The 19,344-nt window shown below is 45.7% G+C and overlaps 1 protein-coding gene across 1 annotated transcript; it reads right to left on the minus strand.

The window, feature by feature from the left end:
• Positions 1-13,107: 13,107 nt before the first annotated feature.
• On the minus strand, positions 13,108-14,610 carry LOC307051225 (uncharacterized protein; the record flags this gene model as incomplete). Its single annotated transcript, XM_079701555.1, has 2 exons — positions 13,108-13,724; positions 14,560-14,610. 2 exons carry the CDS (start codon positions 14,608-14,610, stop codon positions 13,389-13,391), a joined length of 387 nt encoding a protein of 128 aa, XP_079557681.1. The 3' UTR covers positions 13,108-13,388.
• Between the last annotated feature and the right edge of the window lie 4,734 nt (positions 14,611-19,344).

Genomic DNA, 19,344 nt, shown 5'->3' on the forward strand with positions numbered 1-19,344 from the left:
CCGGGCTCCACAACTACTGAAGCCCGCACGCCCAGAGCACGTGCTCCACAACAAGAGAAGCCACCACAATGAGAAGCCTGTGCACAGCAACAAAGAGCAACCCCCGCTCGCCGCAGCTAGAGAAAGCCCATGTGCAGCAACAAAGGCCCAACGCAGCCAAAAAAATTTTTTTTAAGTATGTGTAAATTTCCTGTCCTGAAGGAAGTGCTTATAAATATTAGCTATGATGATAATGATCCTTTTTCTGAGAAAAGCAGTATTATAAAAGACTGGTCCTAGGCAGTCTTTTTCCCTTGAAAGAAGTCTACAAACTCAGCCCCTGTGAAGCTGAGATTGGTTTCCAGAGCCCTCAACCACTGCTCTTTCTGTGAACCTTGTGGTGGGGATGAGAGTACAGCAGCAAAGGGTGGATGGCTTCCTGCAGGCTCAACCCATACCATTGCCCTGGAAGGGTAGGGAGGGTCTAAGGACTAAGAGACAGAAGAGGTGGCAGAGACCCTAGACAGCTAAGTAAAGCCCCAATTTCTGAGGACTTGGTGGTTCTCGTAGTCTATAACTTAAAAAGACCCAGCTGCTTCACTGCTGGGAATGAGATAAGGACCCCGTATTCAAATGCCAATGGCTTCAGCAGCAAACAAGATATATAGTTCAACCTTATTTGCTTTTCCAGTGTATAGAGACTACACAATATAGATGATGTACATGCTATATGCAGAGAATAACATCTGTATTTGGTAGTTTCTGAGAGGGGATTATGAAGGACTTTTGCTTTCTAAGACAAATATTTCTAAAATGTTGAATGTTTCATACTGAGCATGTATTATTCTTATATAAAGAAAAAAAAGTTTTTAAAGTTTTAAAATCTGGGCTTCCCTAGTGGTGCAGGGGTTAAGAATCTGCCTGCCAATGCAGGGGACATGGGTTCGAGCCCTGGTCCGGGAAGATCCCACGTGCTGCAGAGCAACTAAGCCTGTGTGCCACAACTACTGAGCCTGTGCTCTAGGGCCCATGCTCCACAACAAGAGAAGCCACTGCAGTGAGAAGCCCGTTCACTGCAACGCAGAGTAGCCCCAGCTCGCCACAACTACAGAAAGCCCGCACGCAGCAACGAAGACCCAACGCAGCCAAAAATAAATAAATAAAATAAAAATAAATTTTTAAAAAGTTTTAAAATCTAATGACATGTTATAGCAAAAAATTGGACACAGTCTAATTATTCATCAATTGGAAAAGGTTTGAGTACTGTAACTCATACTACAGAAAAATATGCCACCATGAAAAGAATGAGTTAAATCCATATGTCCCACTGTGGAAAAACTACCACAATATTGTTGAGGTAAAAAACAAAAACTGCAGCAAAATGTGGTTGATATAATTCCATTTTTGTGGGTTAAAAAATGTCTAATAAAAACTCATGGAGCTATTTACACTTGAGATTTGCACAATTTATTCTAAGTAATATCTCAGTAAAAGTTTTTTTTCCATCTTCATGAAATTCTGGTTGTGTGTGTATGTGTTGAAATGTGCATGGAAAAAGATCTGAACAGATGAAAATCAAATTTTTAACAGTGATTGTTACTTAATTACCCCTGGGGAATTACGTGAGGAAAGTGAGGGAAGACACTTGCACTTTTTGTTTTACATACTCCTCTGTATTATTTACATTTTAAAATAATAAACATGGGAATTCCCTGGCAGTCCAGTGGTTAGGACTCCTCAGCTTCCACTGCAGAGGGCACTGGGATCCACCCCTGGTCAGGGGAACTAAGATCCTGCAAGCCACATAGCTTGGCCAAAATAATAATAACAAGAAAACATGATTTTCTTTTGTTGTTAAAACAAAAGCAAATAGAAAAAAATTATTTGTTTTCTACGGTGTCCCTTAAATCACTCCATCGATTTCAAGAACATTTTAAAAAAATACTTATTTGCTCGCACCGGGTCTTAGTTGTGGCATATGGGATCTAGTTCCCTCACCAGGGATTGAACCCTGGCCCCCTGAATTGGGAGCATAGAGTCTTAACCACTGCACCACCAGGGTTGTCACCACAAGGACATTTTTGCTGCCTTCCCTCCCAATCAGTGGGTAACAAAATGAAGTTAAGAACAGTCCAAAGGCTTCAGGCAAATTGTGTCCAGTCCACATCACGGTATTGCTTGTTTCCCTGTAATTTACATTAGAGAAATTGAACTTCTGGTTGAAGTCGCTCGTGTTTCAAGGAGAAAGCAGACGAACTTTAATGCTACGTACGGTCTCACGACCTTTTAATGTTAACACTGCTCTCAGGAAAGAATTGGGATTTGGCGGCGAAGCTCTGCGTGAACACTATCACTTTTTAAATATCTATTTTTACCGATGCCCTAGAAGCATTCTTTTGGAAACCTTCTTGTTCCAGTAAAAGTTAGCCAATGGGAAACGGGCATGCGGGACCTGAGAGGAGGGACTGGTTTTGAGCATCCTCAGCCGCGAGTAGAAAGCGGCACCTACAGCCAGGCGCCTCCCTACAGCCTGCGGCTCCGTCCCGTCCCCAGTGCCGCCTTGGGGGCAACTGCAGCCCTCCTGCCAGGTACGGCCGTGACCAACCGGAACGGTGACCTTCCTCTGCATCCAGCCCCACGTACAATCCAGGATCCACACAGATTTAGAGGGATGATTGAGACCAAAGGAGGCAGAATGATCAAAGAGATGAACACAAAATAGGGCGAGGAAAGGGGGACGTCCTGACAGAGGCTGGGGGCTCACCTGCCAAGCTTTGTCTTTCAGAATAATATTGTGACTATTGTAGAGTAACCCAGATCCATCATTAGGACATGGGAGAGGGGGTACCACAGTAGATTTACCTGTTTACCTTTTAATATTTTTGTCTGATTAAAAAAGTCATGTGTATTGTCAAACAATACAGAAACCTATAGAGCTGAAAATTAGTGCCCCCTTCCCTAATTCTACCTTCCCAGAAATAACTACCATAACTAATGCTGCGTGTCTGTCCAAACTTTTTTTTTTTTTTTTTTTTTTTTGCGGTACACGGGCCTCTCACTCTTGTGGCCTCTCCCGTTGCGGAGCACAGGCTCCGAACGCGCAGGCTCAGCAGCCATGGCTCATGGGCCCAGCCGCTCCGCGGCATGTGGGATCTTCCTGGACCGGGGCACGAACCCGTGTCCCCTGCATCAGCAGGTGGACTCTCAACCACTGCGCCACCAGGGAAGCCCTGTCCAAACTTTTTAATGTAAATATTGTATACATAAATATACATATGGTATGATGTAGTGGTCAAGAATACAGGCTGACTTTAACAATCGAGCCTTATCCTGGACATCAGTTTTCTCAAATATATAATGTTTTCTCAAATATTATTTCTCAAATAATAGCTGCTTTAAAATTTTTTTACAGAAGTGGACCCATACTACATATGAGGCTCTATAAATGTAGTTTCAAATTTATTTTTGAAATACTTATAGATTCACAGGAAGTAGCAAAGATAGTACAGAAAGTTCCAGTGTGCCCTTCATTCAGTTGCCCCCAATAGTTACAAATTACCTATTTATAGTACAATATCAAAACCAGGAAACTCATGTTGGTACAATGTGTGTATATAGTTTAATGTCATTTTATCACATGTGCAGATTTCTGTAACTACCACTGGAATCGAGATGCAGAACTATTACAACACTGCAGAAATCTCCTTCATAGTACCTGTTTACAGCCACATCCACCAACCACTGACTGCAGCATCTCTAACTCCTGGCAATTACTAACTTACTTTTAATTTCTGTAATTTTTTCATTTTGAGAATAATATATAAAGGGACTAATACAGTACACATGAGTCATTTGAGACTGGCTTTTTTCACTCAGCAAAATACCCTTGAGATCCATTTACATGTATCAACATTTGTTCTTTCTTATTGCTGTGTAGTATTCCATTCTGCAATGTACCTTAAAACTTCTTTTTAAAAAAAATATTTATTTATTTATTTATTTATTTATTTATGGCTGTGTTGGGTCTTGGTTGCTACACATGGGCTTTTCTCTAGTTGCAGTGAGCGGGGGTTTCTCCTGTTGAGGAGCACGGGCTCTAGGCACAAGGGCTTCAGTAGTTGTAGCTCACAGGCTGTAGAGCACAGGTTCAATAGTTGTGATGCACGGGCTTAGTTGTTCTGCGGCCTGTGGGATCTTCCTGGACCAGGGCTCGAACCCGTGTCCCCTGCATTGGCAGGTGGATTCTTAACCACTGTGTTACCAGGGAAGTCCTACATCTAGAGATTTATCCTACAAATGTGTTCAAAAAATTAAACTTGGGCTTCCCTGGTGGCGCAGTGGTTGAGAATCTGCCTGCCAATGCAGCGGACACGGGTTCGAGTCCTGGTCTGGGAAGATCCCACATGCCACGGAGCAAGTAGGCCCGTGAGTCACAACTACTGAGCCTGCACATCTGGAGCCTCTGCTCCGCAACAGGAGAGGCCGCAACAGTGAGAGGCCCACGCACCGCGATGAAGAGTAGCCCCCGCTCGCCGCAACTAGAGAAAGCCCTCACACAGAAATGAAGACCCAACACACCCAAAAATAAATAAATAAATAAATAAATAAATGTATTTAAAAAAAAAAAAAAACAATCCCTAGATGTATTATTGCTGGATGAAAGGATATGCAAATTTAAATTTTCAGTAGATATTGCCAGATTATTTGCTAAGGAGGTCATAAGATTTACACCCCCTATCAGTAGTATACGAGACCACCTGTTTCCCCACACCCAAAGACATCCCTCATCACAAATGAGGTTAGGCACACCTTTTCATATGCTTTTTGGCCACTTGCGTTTCTTGCTCAGAGACCTGCATGCCTATATCTTTCAAGCTTTGTGTCTTCATTTATAAAAATGGGGATGTGAACTGCTGGGAATCCCAAGCATGAGAATTACAAAGTCAAGAATGAGGGACTTCCCTGGCGGTGCAGTGGTTAAGACTCTGTGCTTCCACTGCAGGGGGCACGGGTTCAATTTCTGGTCAGGGAACTAAGATCCCGCATGCTGCAAGGTGTGGCAGAAAAAAAAACAAAACAAAAGAATGAATGGTCCCTTCTGCACTGTTGGTGGGAATGTAAATTGGTACAACCACTATGGAAACCAGTGTAGAGGTTCCTTAAAAAGCTAAAAATAGAGTTACCATATGACGCAACAATCCCACTCCTGGGCATATATCCGGAAAAGACAAAAACTCTAATTTGAAAAGATACACGCACCCCAATGTTCACAGCAGCACTATTTACAATAGCCAAGACACAGAAGCAACCTAAATGCCCATCGATAGATGAATGGATAAAGGAGATGTGCTATATATGCAATGGAGTATTACTCAGCCATAAAAAAGAATGAAATAATGCCATTTGCAGCGACATGGATGGACCAGAGATTATCATACTAAGTGAAGTAAGTCAGACTGAGAAAAACAAATATCATAGAATATCACATGTGGAATCAAAAAATGATACAAGTGAACTTATTTACAAAACAGATTACAAAACAGAAATGGACTCACAGACATAGAAAACAAACTTATGGTTACCAAAGGGGAGGGGGGAGGGATAAACTAGGAATTTGGGATTAACAGATACTCACTACGATGTGTAAAACAGATAAACAACAAGGACCTACTGTACAGCACAGGGAACTATATCTTGTAATAACCTATAATGGAAAAGAAACTGAAAAAGAGTATGTATATATATATATATATATATATATATATATATATACACATATACATATGATACACGTAACTGAATCACTATGCTGTATACCTGAAACATTGCCAATTAAAGAAAAAAGAATGAAGGGCGATGCTTGTGCAGTTCCTACCTCCTTACCCCCTCCCGAAGATGAGCACCCCACACAAGATGGCACCCTTTTTGAATAAAGCCCCTGATCCTGAAGGGAGCACACTAGGGACTTCTGCTGAGTGGCTTTTGAGCCCTATTTGTAACTCACTGGAAGCTCCCAGATGATGATAGCCAGTGACAAACAGCATCCACATCCATCTGTAACCCTAGGTGACACAAATTTATGGGAGTTACCAGACACTACAAATTAAACACAAGAATCCTTGAGAGGCACTGGGGTAGGTTCTAACGTGGGTCCACTCAGCCCCTCCTTGAAGGTGGGTGTCCAAGAGGCAGAGTTGTCCACTAGATGGAGGTTCTGCCCACTGCCATGTACTTTGCTGAATAATATTGGACCAGTGGCTTCCCCAACTCTGAAAACAGTTTCTTCATCTGGGGATGATAATAGCACTGAAATGGGATTGTTGTAGGATGTGATGAGCTAATGTGCCAGGCACCAGGCACCTAACCAGGTAGTTATTATTCTTACAGATCTCCGACAGAAGGTTTCTAATCTTTCTATAAGTAGCCCACTTAACATTGCTGTCAGTAGGTAAATAAAATTCCTCTTGTAGTCTAATCTCATCCCTCCTACTGCTGGTTCAGCTCATTCACTTGAGTTCTGTAGCAAGAAAAGGTTATTTTTAGAGACCCTCTGTAACTTACTCTTTTTCCCATTGTTCTAGGCACAGTCTCTCAAATTCGGTGGGGGAGAGAAGGAGGCATGGGGTGGGGGAGTGCTCATGGTGGCACTTTCCACTCTTTCTTTGCCCGCGCCTGTACCTAGAGACCTACATGCTATGTGCTGGTGTGGGGAGAGGGGAGAACATTCTCACCTGGCCCAGCTTCTGTGTGTGGCTTTTGCCTAGTTCCACCTGGATCTTTTCTTTGTTTCTTTTTGTCTGCGTCGGGTACTCTGCGTCGGGTCTTAGCTGCGGCATGAGGGATCTTCGTTATGGCATGTGGATCTTTCGTTGCAGAGCACGGGCTCTTCGTTGTGGTGCGTGGGCTTCTCTCTAGTTGTAGTGCGGGCTCTCTAGTTGTGGCTCTCTTGCAAGCTCCGTAGTTGCAGCGCAGGCTTAGTTGCCCCGCTGGCATGTGGGATCAAACCAGAGTCCCCTGCATTGGAAGGTGGATTCTTAACCACTGGTCCACCAGGGAAGTCCCCCACTTGGATCTTTAAACTTCTCCTGCCAAGGCCCCAGGGGGACTGTTGACCCCTTCCAGAGAAGGAAGGGGTGGGTGATTGGGCCAAGTTTGGGATTGGGCGCCTGCTTATTGTTTAATAATCATCATAAAGGCCTTCCTGGCTAGGGAGCCTTGGAGCCTCCTGAGGGGCTTTCACATTTAGGATCCTCAGGCCTCCTTTGATCCCTCACCCTCCAGTGGTGGCCCAGTAATACGTAACAATGGCCTCTTGTTACTGAGCACAGTAGCACACAAAGGACCATATCTTTAGCACTTGGTAATAATAATAGCTAGCATTTACTGAGTGCTTAATAGATACCAAACTCCTCACAACTCTTCTGGGAAGAAGATAATGTTACAGTCAAGGAAAAGAAGGAGGAAGGTCCTGAACTGCTCAAAGTTATGGCAACAAAAGGGCCAGGTTGGCACCTAAAGTCCTGCTGGGACTCTGAAACCAGTATGCTCTACCTCCAGGCAGGCTGTACTTCCAAACCTGTCCGTCCTCTTCCTCCTGCTGGTGCTTCAGCTTCCCCTGACCTCCCCTTACCAGGAGTTTTTTCCAGGTCCCTTTCTCACTTCCAGGCCATTCACTGGTATTTTCAGTACCCTCCACCATCAATCATTGTCTCTCCAATTATTTAAGAATCTCCTGGGGTCACAAAAGGATTAGCTCCCCAATCCCTCCCAGTCCAGCCACCCCTCCATCCTTTCTGGGGTGCGTGCATGCACACACACACACCCTCCCCCATCTCCAACAAAACAGTCTACAACCATTACAAATTGTGCAGCAGCAGGTTTTAGTGACAGAAGCAAATATTTAGAATGTATTTTATTTACCTTTTCATATTTTTGAGGAAAATAATAAAACATTATATCAAATATTTCTTCTTGTTTCTTATCTGTGGTTTCTAATTTATTTGCAAGTGATCATGTATTAATTGTGTAATGAAGGGAGAAAAGTCCCTATTTGGAAAAACTTGGGTACAGATGGGAATTGATGACCTTTGGCTTTATATTTAGCCTCTGGATAGATTCCTGTCTCCCCGTGGCCCAATAAACTCCAGAGTAAGAAGCTCCAGCAAATCTAACCACTTGGGTCAAAAGAAAAGCAGTAGAAAGAAAGAAGACCCAAGAACTTTTGTGGTCTCTTTTCTGATACCTCTTGGTAATAACAGTTGTGTCTTTGATGATCTGGAGAGTCAGGGACATGATCCTGGCAGTGCCAAGGGGGGCTGGGAGTCCCCTTTCTTTCTTTGATATGGATAATTGATGCCTTTTAAAAAAAAATAGATGCTTTTTAATTGTTATGCAGATAGACCTCCAAGACAAGTTTCCCAGAAGCCCCTTTCCACAAAATGCATACCTTGGCGTTCCCTGGTACCCCAAGGGCCTGAGGTACCTCCTCCCGAGGTTCCAGCCCCTCCCCCAGTCTTTCTCCCATTATCCTCCTGCCATTTCCCCTGCCCTCCCCCTTCACTGTCCTTTGTTCAAGAGATGGACTCAGTTGATCTGTGAGCTGAGGAGGGTGCTCTGTGAACAACAGCTACAGAGATTTAACAGGGGTAGCTCGCATTTGTTAGGAAGACCGCAGAAGGCTTAGAGGATGAGCTGGATGCTAGACCTTTGCATCTTCAATAGCCTCTTGGGTGAATAGCATCAGGTAAATATTTTTTGATCACTTCATACATGACATGTATGGCACTAAGCACTTTTACAGCATCATCTGATGCCAGTCTAGGTCTCTAAACACTGCACAACATTGCCTGCCCCTAGTGCACTTAATCCTCTCACAACTCTTGTCACATCTTGTCCTCATGATTTACTCATCTCCCCCCACTAGCCCGTGAGTCCCAAGAGAACAAGAATGACATTGTTCTATCTGTCCAATCTATCCAGCATTGCCCAGCACAAGGTCTGGCACACAAATTGGTAAGTTCTGGGGAAGGACTGATATGGTGGGATGGGGTTTTACATTCTGTGCTCACCTCTGTGGGTTGCCCAGTTGAGTGGAGGCTTTGGATTGGATGACCTGGTTGGGGGACTGAAGCACATTGGGCATAGGCATGGGCATACCAGGTTATTTATCTGCTGGGGTCTAGATTCCCCATGAAGCCTACCAGCTCAGACTCTCCATCAGCTTGCATTGCCCCAGATCTGGCTGGCCTCTTCACATGTGCTTGCCTCTAGTTTACAGGGTACCAGATGCCAGTGGGCAGGTGATTCAGTGGCACCCATTCCCACAGCTGGAAAAGCTGCTCAAAGGAGTGTGCAGTACCTGCCTCCAAGAATCTATAAATCAGTTCTGTTCAAAGACCTGAACTGGCTCCTGGGGGTTGAGGTAGCCTTCTCAGGGCCTGGGCACCTGGTGGGGTAAGGGATGAGGGACGCTCTTTATCTTTTCGCCTCCTCATCTTCTTCTCTTCTAATTTCCCAGCTCAGTCACCTCCCCAGCCATTTTTGTCCCTAAAACTAAGCACAGAGTGTTCAAACATATTTATAATCATGACATATCGTTCCTTAGTTTTTCCGTATTGTTTCTAATAACATCAGTTCTAGGCATGTTAAAACTTTGGGATCATTGTAGGGTATGTGACAGGAAGGCTTTTGAGATGGGTCCTAAATGGTGAGGAGAGTCTTAGAAGGTATAGGGAAAATGGGAAAGGGTGTATAGGCCAAGGCACAGAGGACCCTATGATAAAGCCAAAGTGTAAGGAAGGAAGAGATGGGAAGTGACAGGAAGTGACACTGAAAGGGCATTGCAGGCCAAGCTAAAGGTTTGCACTGTATCCTGAGTGCAGTCAGAAGCCATTGAAGGGTCTGGGCCAGTAAGTATATTCCAGAAACACAAAGAGAAGTGTTAAATAGCTGATATTTATTGACCACTTGCTTTGTAATGAAAAAGATTATTTCATTTAGTCCTACCAACAATCTTATGAGCTAGTATTATTTCCATCTAATTTTAAGGGAAACTAAAGCATGGGAAGACTGTTTCCTCAAGTCACAGCTAGGAGCTGATCCTGTAATTTATTCCGTTAATTGTCACGCTAGCAGGTCTGAGAAAGGGCTGGGGTCAGGGAAGGGTCCTGGAGATGGTTAGGAGACAGAATGGGCCACTAGACTCCATGACCACCTGGATGTGAGTGTGAGGCTGAAAGCCTTCTCAAGAATGATGTCCAGTTCTCTGACTTGTGCACCTGGGAGAAGTGTGCAGAAACACAGACTCTCTGGGCCAAAGCGTGGACACGGGAGCCAGTGCCAGCCAGCTAGTGGCTCCAGCTACGATGGGTTGATCGCACCCGCGCGGCAGGCCTGAATCTGCCAGACAAGCGGCGTTATAGCAGGAGCAGGAGGCCCGGGGTGCCTTCCCGGTCCTTTCCTGGCACCAGCCAAGTGGCAGGAGGGGCCAAGGGGGATGCCCGGAGCAGTGCCATGTAGCGGAGGCTGGACCCTTGGCCACCGAGCCCCATGAGGTGACAGCCCAGAAGCAAGCCGGGAATGGCAGCTGCTGGGGCATGTCACCAGAGGGACAGAGGAAGGGTACGGACCCAGCTGCAGGCTAGGCCTCTGTGGTGGTCTCTGTCCTACTGTGGGCACAGGATACACCAGTTTGTGGGGTCTCCCGACTCTGGGGTCCCTGAGGTGCAGTGCCTTCCCTATTCCCAGCCTGTGTCCTCAGGCAACAGGCATGGACACTATGGTCCGACCTCTCAGACCCCTCAGATTCCACATTGAATGCCTTTGTTACCCAGTTCAGGTCTGTTTGCTTGAAATGCAGCCAAGCCAATCTACCGATACTAAATTGTGGTGACGGAAATTACAGTGTTTGCTGCGGGGCACCAAGCAAGGAGAACTGGGCAGCTAGTAATCAAAAAGCTCGAACTCCCAGATGGCTTTCAGGCAAGGGTTTTAAAAGGCGACATGAGGGGTGAGGGTCTCAGGGAGTATGATCAGCTCCTGGACATTTTTTGGACTGGTTGGTGGTGAGATAACAGGGTGATGCTTCAGGAATCTCCGTCATCAACCTTCTGGTTCCAGCCAGTCTGGGGTCTACATGCCTGTGGTCAGCATGTAGTCACCAGCCTCCACCTGGTGGAGGGTCTGAGTTTCTGCAGAACAACTCACACTGTTATCTATATCCCTTCAGGAGGAACCGTAACTCTATTATTCTAATCATTAACTGCTTGAGTCTGCTCTTTGGAACTCAGGGAAGGCCAAACAAGAAGGGGGGGCACAGAGGGGCTTGTACCTGGGAAGGCCTCTCAGGGTCCTGCTCAGTTTCAGTCCCCCCTTTTCTTTGATCGTCCTCAATCCTGAGGGGAACAGCGATGGGACAAGAAAGGGAAGAAGGTTTTGGACAGAGAGGTTAATCAGAAACTCAGCATGGGAACTGGGTTTTAGGGGTTCCTCACACTCCTCCGACTTCCCTTACCAGGTTTGGGCTCCTCACCACCCATTCCCTTGCCTTCTGGCTGCCTACTTTCCCTTATCTCACAGCCAGCACATTACCAGGTCCTGTGAATGCTTCTGTCCCCCCTCCTCTCGCAAATTCAGCCACTTCTTTGGCCCCACTGGCTCTTTCTTAATTCAGGCCAATATTCACTCCAGGCTGGAAGGCCACATCGGCCAGCAGTCCTGTCCTCTTCAACCCACTTCCTACATTGCAGCTAGAGGGGGGATCTTTGCGAAGATTCTGGCTGTTCCCTGGATGTAAGCTCTTCAGGGGCTTTCTGATTCCTTTGGTGTAAAGACCAAACTCCTCAGTCTGACCCATGAGCCTTTCACAGCCTGGCCTCTGCGACCTCCAGCCCATCTTTCACAATGCCTCCCTCACATGTGGAGCCACAGTCCCCCCTGCAACAAAATCATTGGTGGAGCTTGTTAAATGTGCAGATTCTGGGTCTCCACCCCAGGTCCACCAAATCAGAATCCCTGGGACCGGCACCCATGCTTAACAAGCCTCCCATGATTGAAACCTACTTCTTGCAGCTCCTCAGAAAGGGCTCTCTTTCCTTCTGGGCTGTACACAGGTTCCTCTTGCCTAGTGGCTATACCTCCTCCACTTCCTTCAGACTGAGTTTAAAGGTTACCTCCTTCCTACCCTGGGCTTACTCCTGAAACAGCACTTATTAAGTGGAGATTTGCCTGTCTGCTTCTTTGTCTGTCCCCCCAGCCAGAATGTAAGCTCCTATGGCAAGGTGCCTGGCACAGAGAGGGGACTCAATAAATACTTGCTGAGTCCAGAATAAATGAATATCTGGGCATACTCCAAGCTCAAGGACCTGGCATGGTGGCAGGGGAGAGAGAACAACCAAGAATAAGCCAGCCCTGAGGATGGAGGAGAGGACATGACTGGGGGGTGGGGGGTGGTGAGTTTTTCCAGCTCCCCTCAAGCTACCACCCACAGGGGTCTGGTTTAGGGGCACACCCACCTCCCAGGGATGCTAAGGAGAACCTGTGCCAATAGATCAGCTTTTTTCTTCTCTGTCACCTCAAGGACCCATTCCTGCTCCTCTGCTGGAAGTTTGGAATGCCCCCCACCAACACCATGTCATCCAGAGCAGCTGGGGATGGCATCTTGGTACTCCAGCAGCACTTTGTCTCTCTTTGTTTATTGACCCATCAGAAAAATCTCAAGCCCAGTCCAGACAAGTGACTCAGTACAGCCTTAAGGAATGAAAGCTGGAAAACCAGACTCAGACAGCCGGGCCAGTCCCTGCCTGGCCCAAAGAGAAGGCCCTAAGGGAAACCAGTCAGCAGATGCCCTCTAGAGCCAACACAGACCACCACTGTGTCCTGGGTCTTCTCTGCATACACAGTCAAGGTATTCTGCCCTCTGCCCTCAAGGATGTCTCCATCTAGTTGGAAGTTGTGGGAAGGACTTGAATTGGGTCTTAATTACAACAGCAACTGTAATAGCAGCTGTGATTCTTTTTTTTTTTTTTTAAATGTTAAGATTTTATTTACAAAGCTTCTTTGTTGTACAGAAAGTAAAAATGCTGTTACAATCTCAGTGTAACTGGCAGCCACGGACCGTTGACTCACCGATCACAGCTATCCACGCTACAGCAAGAGTCTTACACGAAAACCTAACAATGCTTACAATTTTGTTGGGGTGAAGTCCCCAAGCTTGGTGGTGGATTTCCAAGAGGGACTAAATGGAGGAAGGTGGAATGTCACAGGAACTATTCTTTGGCTCTTTGGGTGGGTGGGTGTCCTGGGGTTTGTATCACAGCTACTTTTTTTTTTTTTTTTTAAACAGCTACCAAATCCGTGTGAGCAGTCCAACCAATACTGAACAGTTCTTTTTTTGCAGGTTATTTGGGGTCTTAATCATCTTCTCCTTCATCATCTGTTTCTCTCTTCCTCTTTTCACCTTTCCCGCTTTCTTCCTCTTCTTCATCCTCATCCTCATCCTCATCGTCTTCATCTTCATCAACTTCTCCATCGTGTCCAAATTCTTCTTCCTCCCCACTGACTTCATCTTCATCCTCCTCCCCTTCTACATCTTCGTCTTCATCTTCATCCTCTTCATCATCAAACTCTTCTTTCTCACCATCCTCATCCTCCTCCTTGTCCTCATCTTCTCCTTCTTCATCATCCTCTTCTTCATCCACACCATCCACCTCGGCATCTGAGTCAGGGGCTTCACGATCCTCTCGGACCTTTATTGATTCTTATTGAATGCTTACCGTGTGTCAAACATTGTTCTAAGCACTTGACAAGCAGCCTCTCTCACACCTCAAATAATCCCTTCACAGATTAGGAAACTGAGGCTCAGGGAGGTTAAACCCATCCATACAGTTGAAGGGATGGGTATAAAGCAGAGTGGTTGAGAGGAGGGCTCTGAGTGAGTTGGAAGGTGATGCACACTCAGTTTGGGCCACATTTCTTCAGTTGGAAGGAAAGGCATGTGCTAGGGAGTGTCACAAGGTGATGGGAAAGCCCTGGTTGCCAGGCTAAGGTGCTTGTCATTGCTCCTCTAGGCTCCATGTCAACTGCTCTTTTCCTCTGTGTTTTTATCTTAGGTGGTCAAATGCTATGATTTTGACCTAAGGAACTGGAGCTGGGAGTCCTGGTCCTGCTACAGTCTGGCTGTGGGACCTTAAGTAGGTTCCTGCCCTCTCTGGGCCTCGGTGTCCTCACCCTGAAAGGAGCCTTATTCAGGAACTTCCAACCCAGCCCATGGGTCTCTATTCATAGCTTCATAGCTCCAGAGCCCAATTAAGCTTAGATGCAGGAGCAGCTTTTAATTAACTTTAGTCTTTTCCTACAATAGACACTCCCCCCACCTCACAGGTACCCCTAGGACACAGGACAGGCACAGAGGAGGAAGGCAAAAGAGAGAGCAGAGATATTTCTCTCTGTACATCCCTGAGCAGGTGAATTGTCTGGCTCCCTCCTGGAGTCCAGGTTGGTCCACTTAGTTAGACCTCCAGGCCCAGAGAGACAGCATCTCTTCTTCCTCTTCCTCTTTACTGTCTGTATTCATTCATTCACCCATTCATCCATTTCTTCCTCAAAGGGCAGGGCCTCCTCTGTGCCAAGCATTGTATTAGACCCTGGAATACAGCTATGAACCAGATGCACAGGACAGGCAGATGGTGGGGTTGCCTGTGTCCTAGTCCAACTGGCCACCAGGTGTCACCAGTGCCAGCCACACAGCCTCTCTCAGGTCTGATGAAGGAAAGTGGAGCTGGGATGGGGAAGTGTGAACGGGTGAACCCAACCAGCTCTGCTCAGCCAGCCTGAATCAGAAGCAAGTTCCTCTAGTGGAAAAAATAATCCATCTCCTTGCCCCTCCCCCACCAGAAAGACACCCTCATGACTTCCTCAACAGCCCAGCTCACTTGGGATCTTGGTAACTCATACCCCTCTTCAGTCTGGAATTCTCTCTACAGCCCATCCCTCACAGAGAGCCCACCAGTTTCTTGTAAACCCCTTTGGTGACTGCAGCTCACTACCTCACAGGTGAGAGAGGCAGAGACCTGGGGCCTTTACTGCAGTGCTTGCCCCTGGACAAATGTTTCCTCAAGCAACAGAATACAAAGAAACTATAAGGGACTAAAAATAACTGCATGCATGCCAAGCTGTGGCAAATTATGAACAAGATACAAAAAGACCAAAACCCAACTGCCATTTCTGAGGTAGGGGGAGCAAAAGCAGGGTACTGCACATGATCCCTGCACACGGCACCACCCAGGGGGTAGGCAGACCACCTAAGCCGCCCCTCTGGCCCGACCCACCAATTCACACGTACCCTCACCCCAATTAAGGGACCAGCTGCCTCCCCACCTCCCACCCTCCCCTCTCGCCCCCCACCCCACCCCCACCTTGGGGAGCGAGCAAGGGAACCTGTTGCTCGTTTTCTTCCCTCTTGCTGCAGCACCAGTCCCAATAAAGCCTTGCTTGAATTTCTTGTCTGACTTCTTATCAATTTCTATTGATTAAAGAGTCCAAGAACCTGGGTCAATAACACAGGCAACCTGTATTATTAGAAGACCCTTCCTGACTTAGAACCAAATTTGACAATCACTTTGATTTGTCTTCGTTTTACCTTCTATAGGCAAAAAGAGGAGGGCTCTTCTTTCCCATACAACACTTCAGGCATTTGAAGAGATTGTTCAGGTCTCCTGAGTTTGTTTGTTCATTATTCATGTCTGTATACAGAGCATTTACTATGTGACAGGCCTCGGGGCCACAGCAGAGAACAAGCAAAGTTGAGGCCTGTCCTCCCATGGCTTGTAGTCTGTCCAAGAAACCAAAAACCATACCAGCAGTAATGATAAAATTTGTACAAGGCCAAATAGGAGAGATCTGGTCTGACATGGAGCAGGCGGCAAGGGCCTCAGACAGCCTGGTGCCTAGGAAGACTTCCTGAGATCTCCCTGTGGTCAGACAAAGGGTGAGCAACTTCAATGCCATTCAATATCAAACTTTTTAAGAAAAACTGGGAGAATTTTGCTGGTACCCTGAGCTTAGAAAATGCAGCATCATGGTGGTGGGGGGTTGATGGGGTGTTTGGGGAACAGAAGCAGGGACAGAAGAGCCATCTAGGCAGTGAGAGAGAGCATGGAGTATCTGGGGGGCTGATAAGGTCCAGTCTTGCTGGAGTACACAACTGAGGAAGGAGCTGTGTGGCAAGAGTCCCCAAAAGAAGGGAGAGACACCTTTAGGCCCTTCAGTGGTTTCTGGATACCAGTATCCAATGCCCAGATCTGGTGTGATGTGGGGTCTGGGGAAACCATGAGGTCACCTTCTCTGATGCAGAAACACTACATTCCCATGAACATAGCCCAGGAAAGCAGCAGACTTTTGATGGGGACTCGCGGTGTAATTGTGGTCCTCTAAAGCCCTCAAGGGTTCTTCACTCAAGCTGCTAAGAGGCCAGAGAGGTCCCATCTAGGGATCCCACAGCTGAGTTAACGAACCTCAGGCTGAACTGTATTTCCTCTGTTCTCTTGCTTATTTCCTTTTTTCTTAGTTTCATGAACAACAGGCATTCATTTTAATAAAATTTATAAATACGATAAACAAAATAAGAATCTAAAATTACCTTGTATTATTGTATTTATTTCTGTGTAACAAATTAGCCACAAATTTCGTAGCTTCGGACCACAAACATTTATTATCTCCCAGTTTCTCAGATTCAGGTGCTTTGGAGTAGCTTAAGGATTTGGCTCAGGATTTCTCACAAGACTGCAATCAGGAAGTCAGCCAGAGCTGCAGTCATCTGAAGGTTTGACCAGGGTTGGGAGTTTTATTACTAAGGTTGCTGATTTGTACACCCAGCAAGATGTTGCTGGTTGTTGGTAGGAGGCCTTGTAGCTCACCACGTGGACCTCTCCATGGTTGCTTGAGTATCTTTTGACCCAGCTGCTGACTGTCCCCAGAGTGAATGATCGAAGAAAGAGAATAAGGAAGAAACCACAATGCCTTTAATGATCTAGTTAATCCTATACTTGGGAGGGGAATTAGGCTCTACCTCTTGAAGGAAGGAGTATGAAAGAATTTGTGGATATCTTTTTCAACCTCCAGATACCCCAAATCGCCTTCCCAAATAACTACTATGAACATTTTACCAGAACTTTTCTCACTCAACTATATACATCAACCTTAAAAAATAAAAATGGTATCATAATGTACATACTGTGGTTAATTACTATTTTATGTAATGTCTGAACAGGTGATAACTCACAGTATAAAAATTTAAAGGTACAATAGCACAAAAGCATATGCAGTTAAAAGTGAGTCTCCCTTTCTTACTTGCTTTCAGCCACTTGGCTCCCCTCCCTGAAATATGCCTTCACCTGTTTCTAGCATACCACAAACATATACATATCTACCCTTTTGTTTCCAAACTCACTGTTCTGCAACTTACTCTTTGACCTTACTATATAGCTCTCAGATATTTCCATATCGGTACATAGAGAATTGCCTCATTTTTAAAAGAGCTGCAGAGTATTTTACTGAATGGAGACAGCCACGTTTATTTAATATGGACTATTTTGTAACTAGTTCTGTGATTTTAAAATGTGCTATAAATGTCTTTCAGCGTCAGTAAATCTAGTGCTACATTATAGTGTGTTGTGGCTGCTCACCATGTACTGTGATTATTTTAACTGATCCCCTGGTGCTGAAAACTTGAGTTTTTTCCTATTTTCTCATGGTGGCTTCCAAAGCAAACAGCATACATCTAGTGAGCCTTTTGGTACCATCAGAAGCCTGAAAAATAGGCATAATCTTTGATCCAGCAATCCCACTTCTAAGAATCTCTCCTAATAATCAGAAAAGTGCACAAAGATGCACCTTCTTATGTTTGTTGCAAAGTTGCTTATAGCAGAGAAAAATTTTTTAAAAACTGTAAGCTGTGACAAAGCAAAAGAGAGGCATGGACATATATACACTACCAAACGTAAGGTAGCTAGCTAGTGGGAAGCAGCCGCATAGCACAGAGAGATCAGCTCGGTGCTTTGTGACCACCTGGAGGGGTGGGATAGGGAGGGTGGGAGGGAGACGCAAGAGGGAGGGGATATGGGAACATATGTATATGTATAACTGATTCATTTTGTTATAAAGCAGAAACTAACACACTATTGTTAAGCAATTATACTCCAATAAAGATGTAAAAAAACCAAAAAAAAACCCTATATGTCCCAAAATATGTGACTGATTAAATCATGATTCATAATTATATCCATGGAATGCGAGGTATACATCAAAAACTATGATGTAATCTTATCTTTACTGATCCACAAATATGTCTTTGAAGCATTCCCTAGTCTTAAAAAAAAAAAAAAACACAGGTTACAAGACTGTATATCTAATAAAATTGTGAAAACAATTCCATTTACCATAACATTAAAAAGAATAGGGCTTCCCTGGTGGCACAGTGGTTGAGAGTCTGCCTGCCGATGCAGGGGACATGGGTTTGTGCCCCGGTCTGGGAAGATCCCACATGCCGCGGAGCCGCTGGGCCCGTGAGCCATGGCCGCTGAGCCTGCACGTCCGGAGCCTGTGCTCTGCAACGGGAAAGGCCACAACAGTGAGAGGCCCGCGTACCACACACAAAAAAAGAATAAAATAGAAAACAATTTGGGGGCCCCTCAAAAAGTTAAACATAGAATTACTAAATGACCCAACAATTCTACTCTAGGTACATGCCCTAAAGAATTGAAAACAGGGACTCATACAGATGCTTTCAAGTGAATGTTCATAGCAGCATTATTTACCATAGTCAAAAGGTGGAGGGCTTCCCTGGTGGCGCAGTGGTTGAGAGTCCGCCTGCCAATGCAGGGGACACGGGTTCGTGCCCCGGTACAGGAGGATCCCATGTGCTGCGGAGCAGCTGGGCCCGTGGGCCATGGCCGCTGAGCCTGTGCTCCGCAACGGAAGAGGCCACAACAGTGAGAGGCCCACATACCGCAAAAAAAAAAAAAAAAAAGGTGGAAACAACCCATGTGTTTATCAACAAATAAATGGATAAATAAATGTGGTACCCACATACAATGGAATATTATTCGGTCATGAAAAGGAATGAAGTTCTGATACATGCTACTATGTGGGTAAACCTTACAAACGTTATGCTAAGTGGAATAAGCCAGACACAAAGGACAAATATTATATGATTTAGCTTATATAAAATATAGACAGGGCTTCCCTGGTGGCGCAGTGGTTGAGAGTCCGCCTGCCGATGCAGGGGACACGGGTTCGTGCCCCCGTCTGGGAAGATCCCACATGCCGCGGAGCGGCTGGGCCCGTGCGCCATGGCCGTTGAGCCTGCGC

This window comes from Hyperoodon ampullatus (assembly GCF_949752795.1).
Source record: "Hyperoodon ampullatus genome assembly, chromosome: 4".
Classification (NCBI taxonomy): Eukaryota; Metazoa; Chordata; class Mammalia; order Artiodactyla; family Ziphiidae; genus Hyperoodon; species Hyperoodon ampullatus.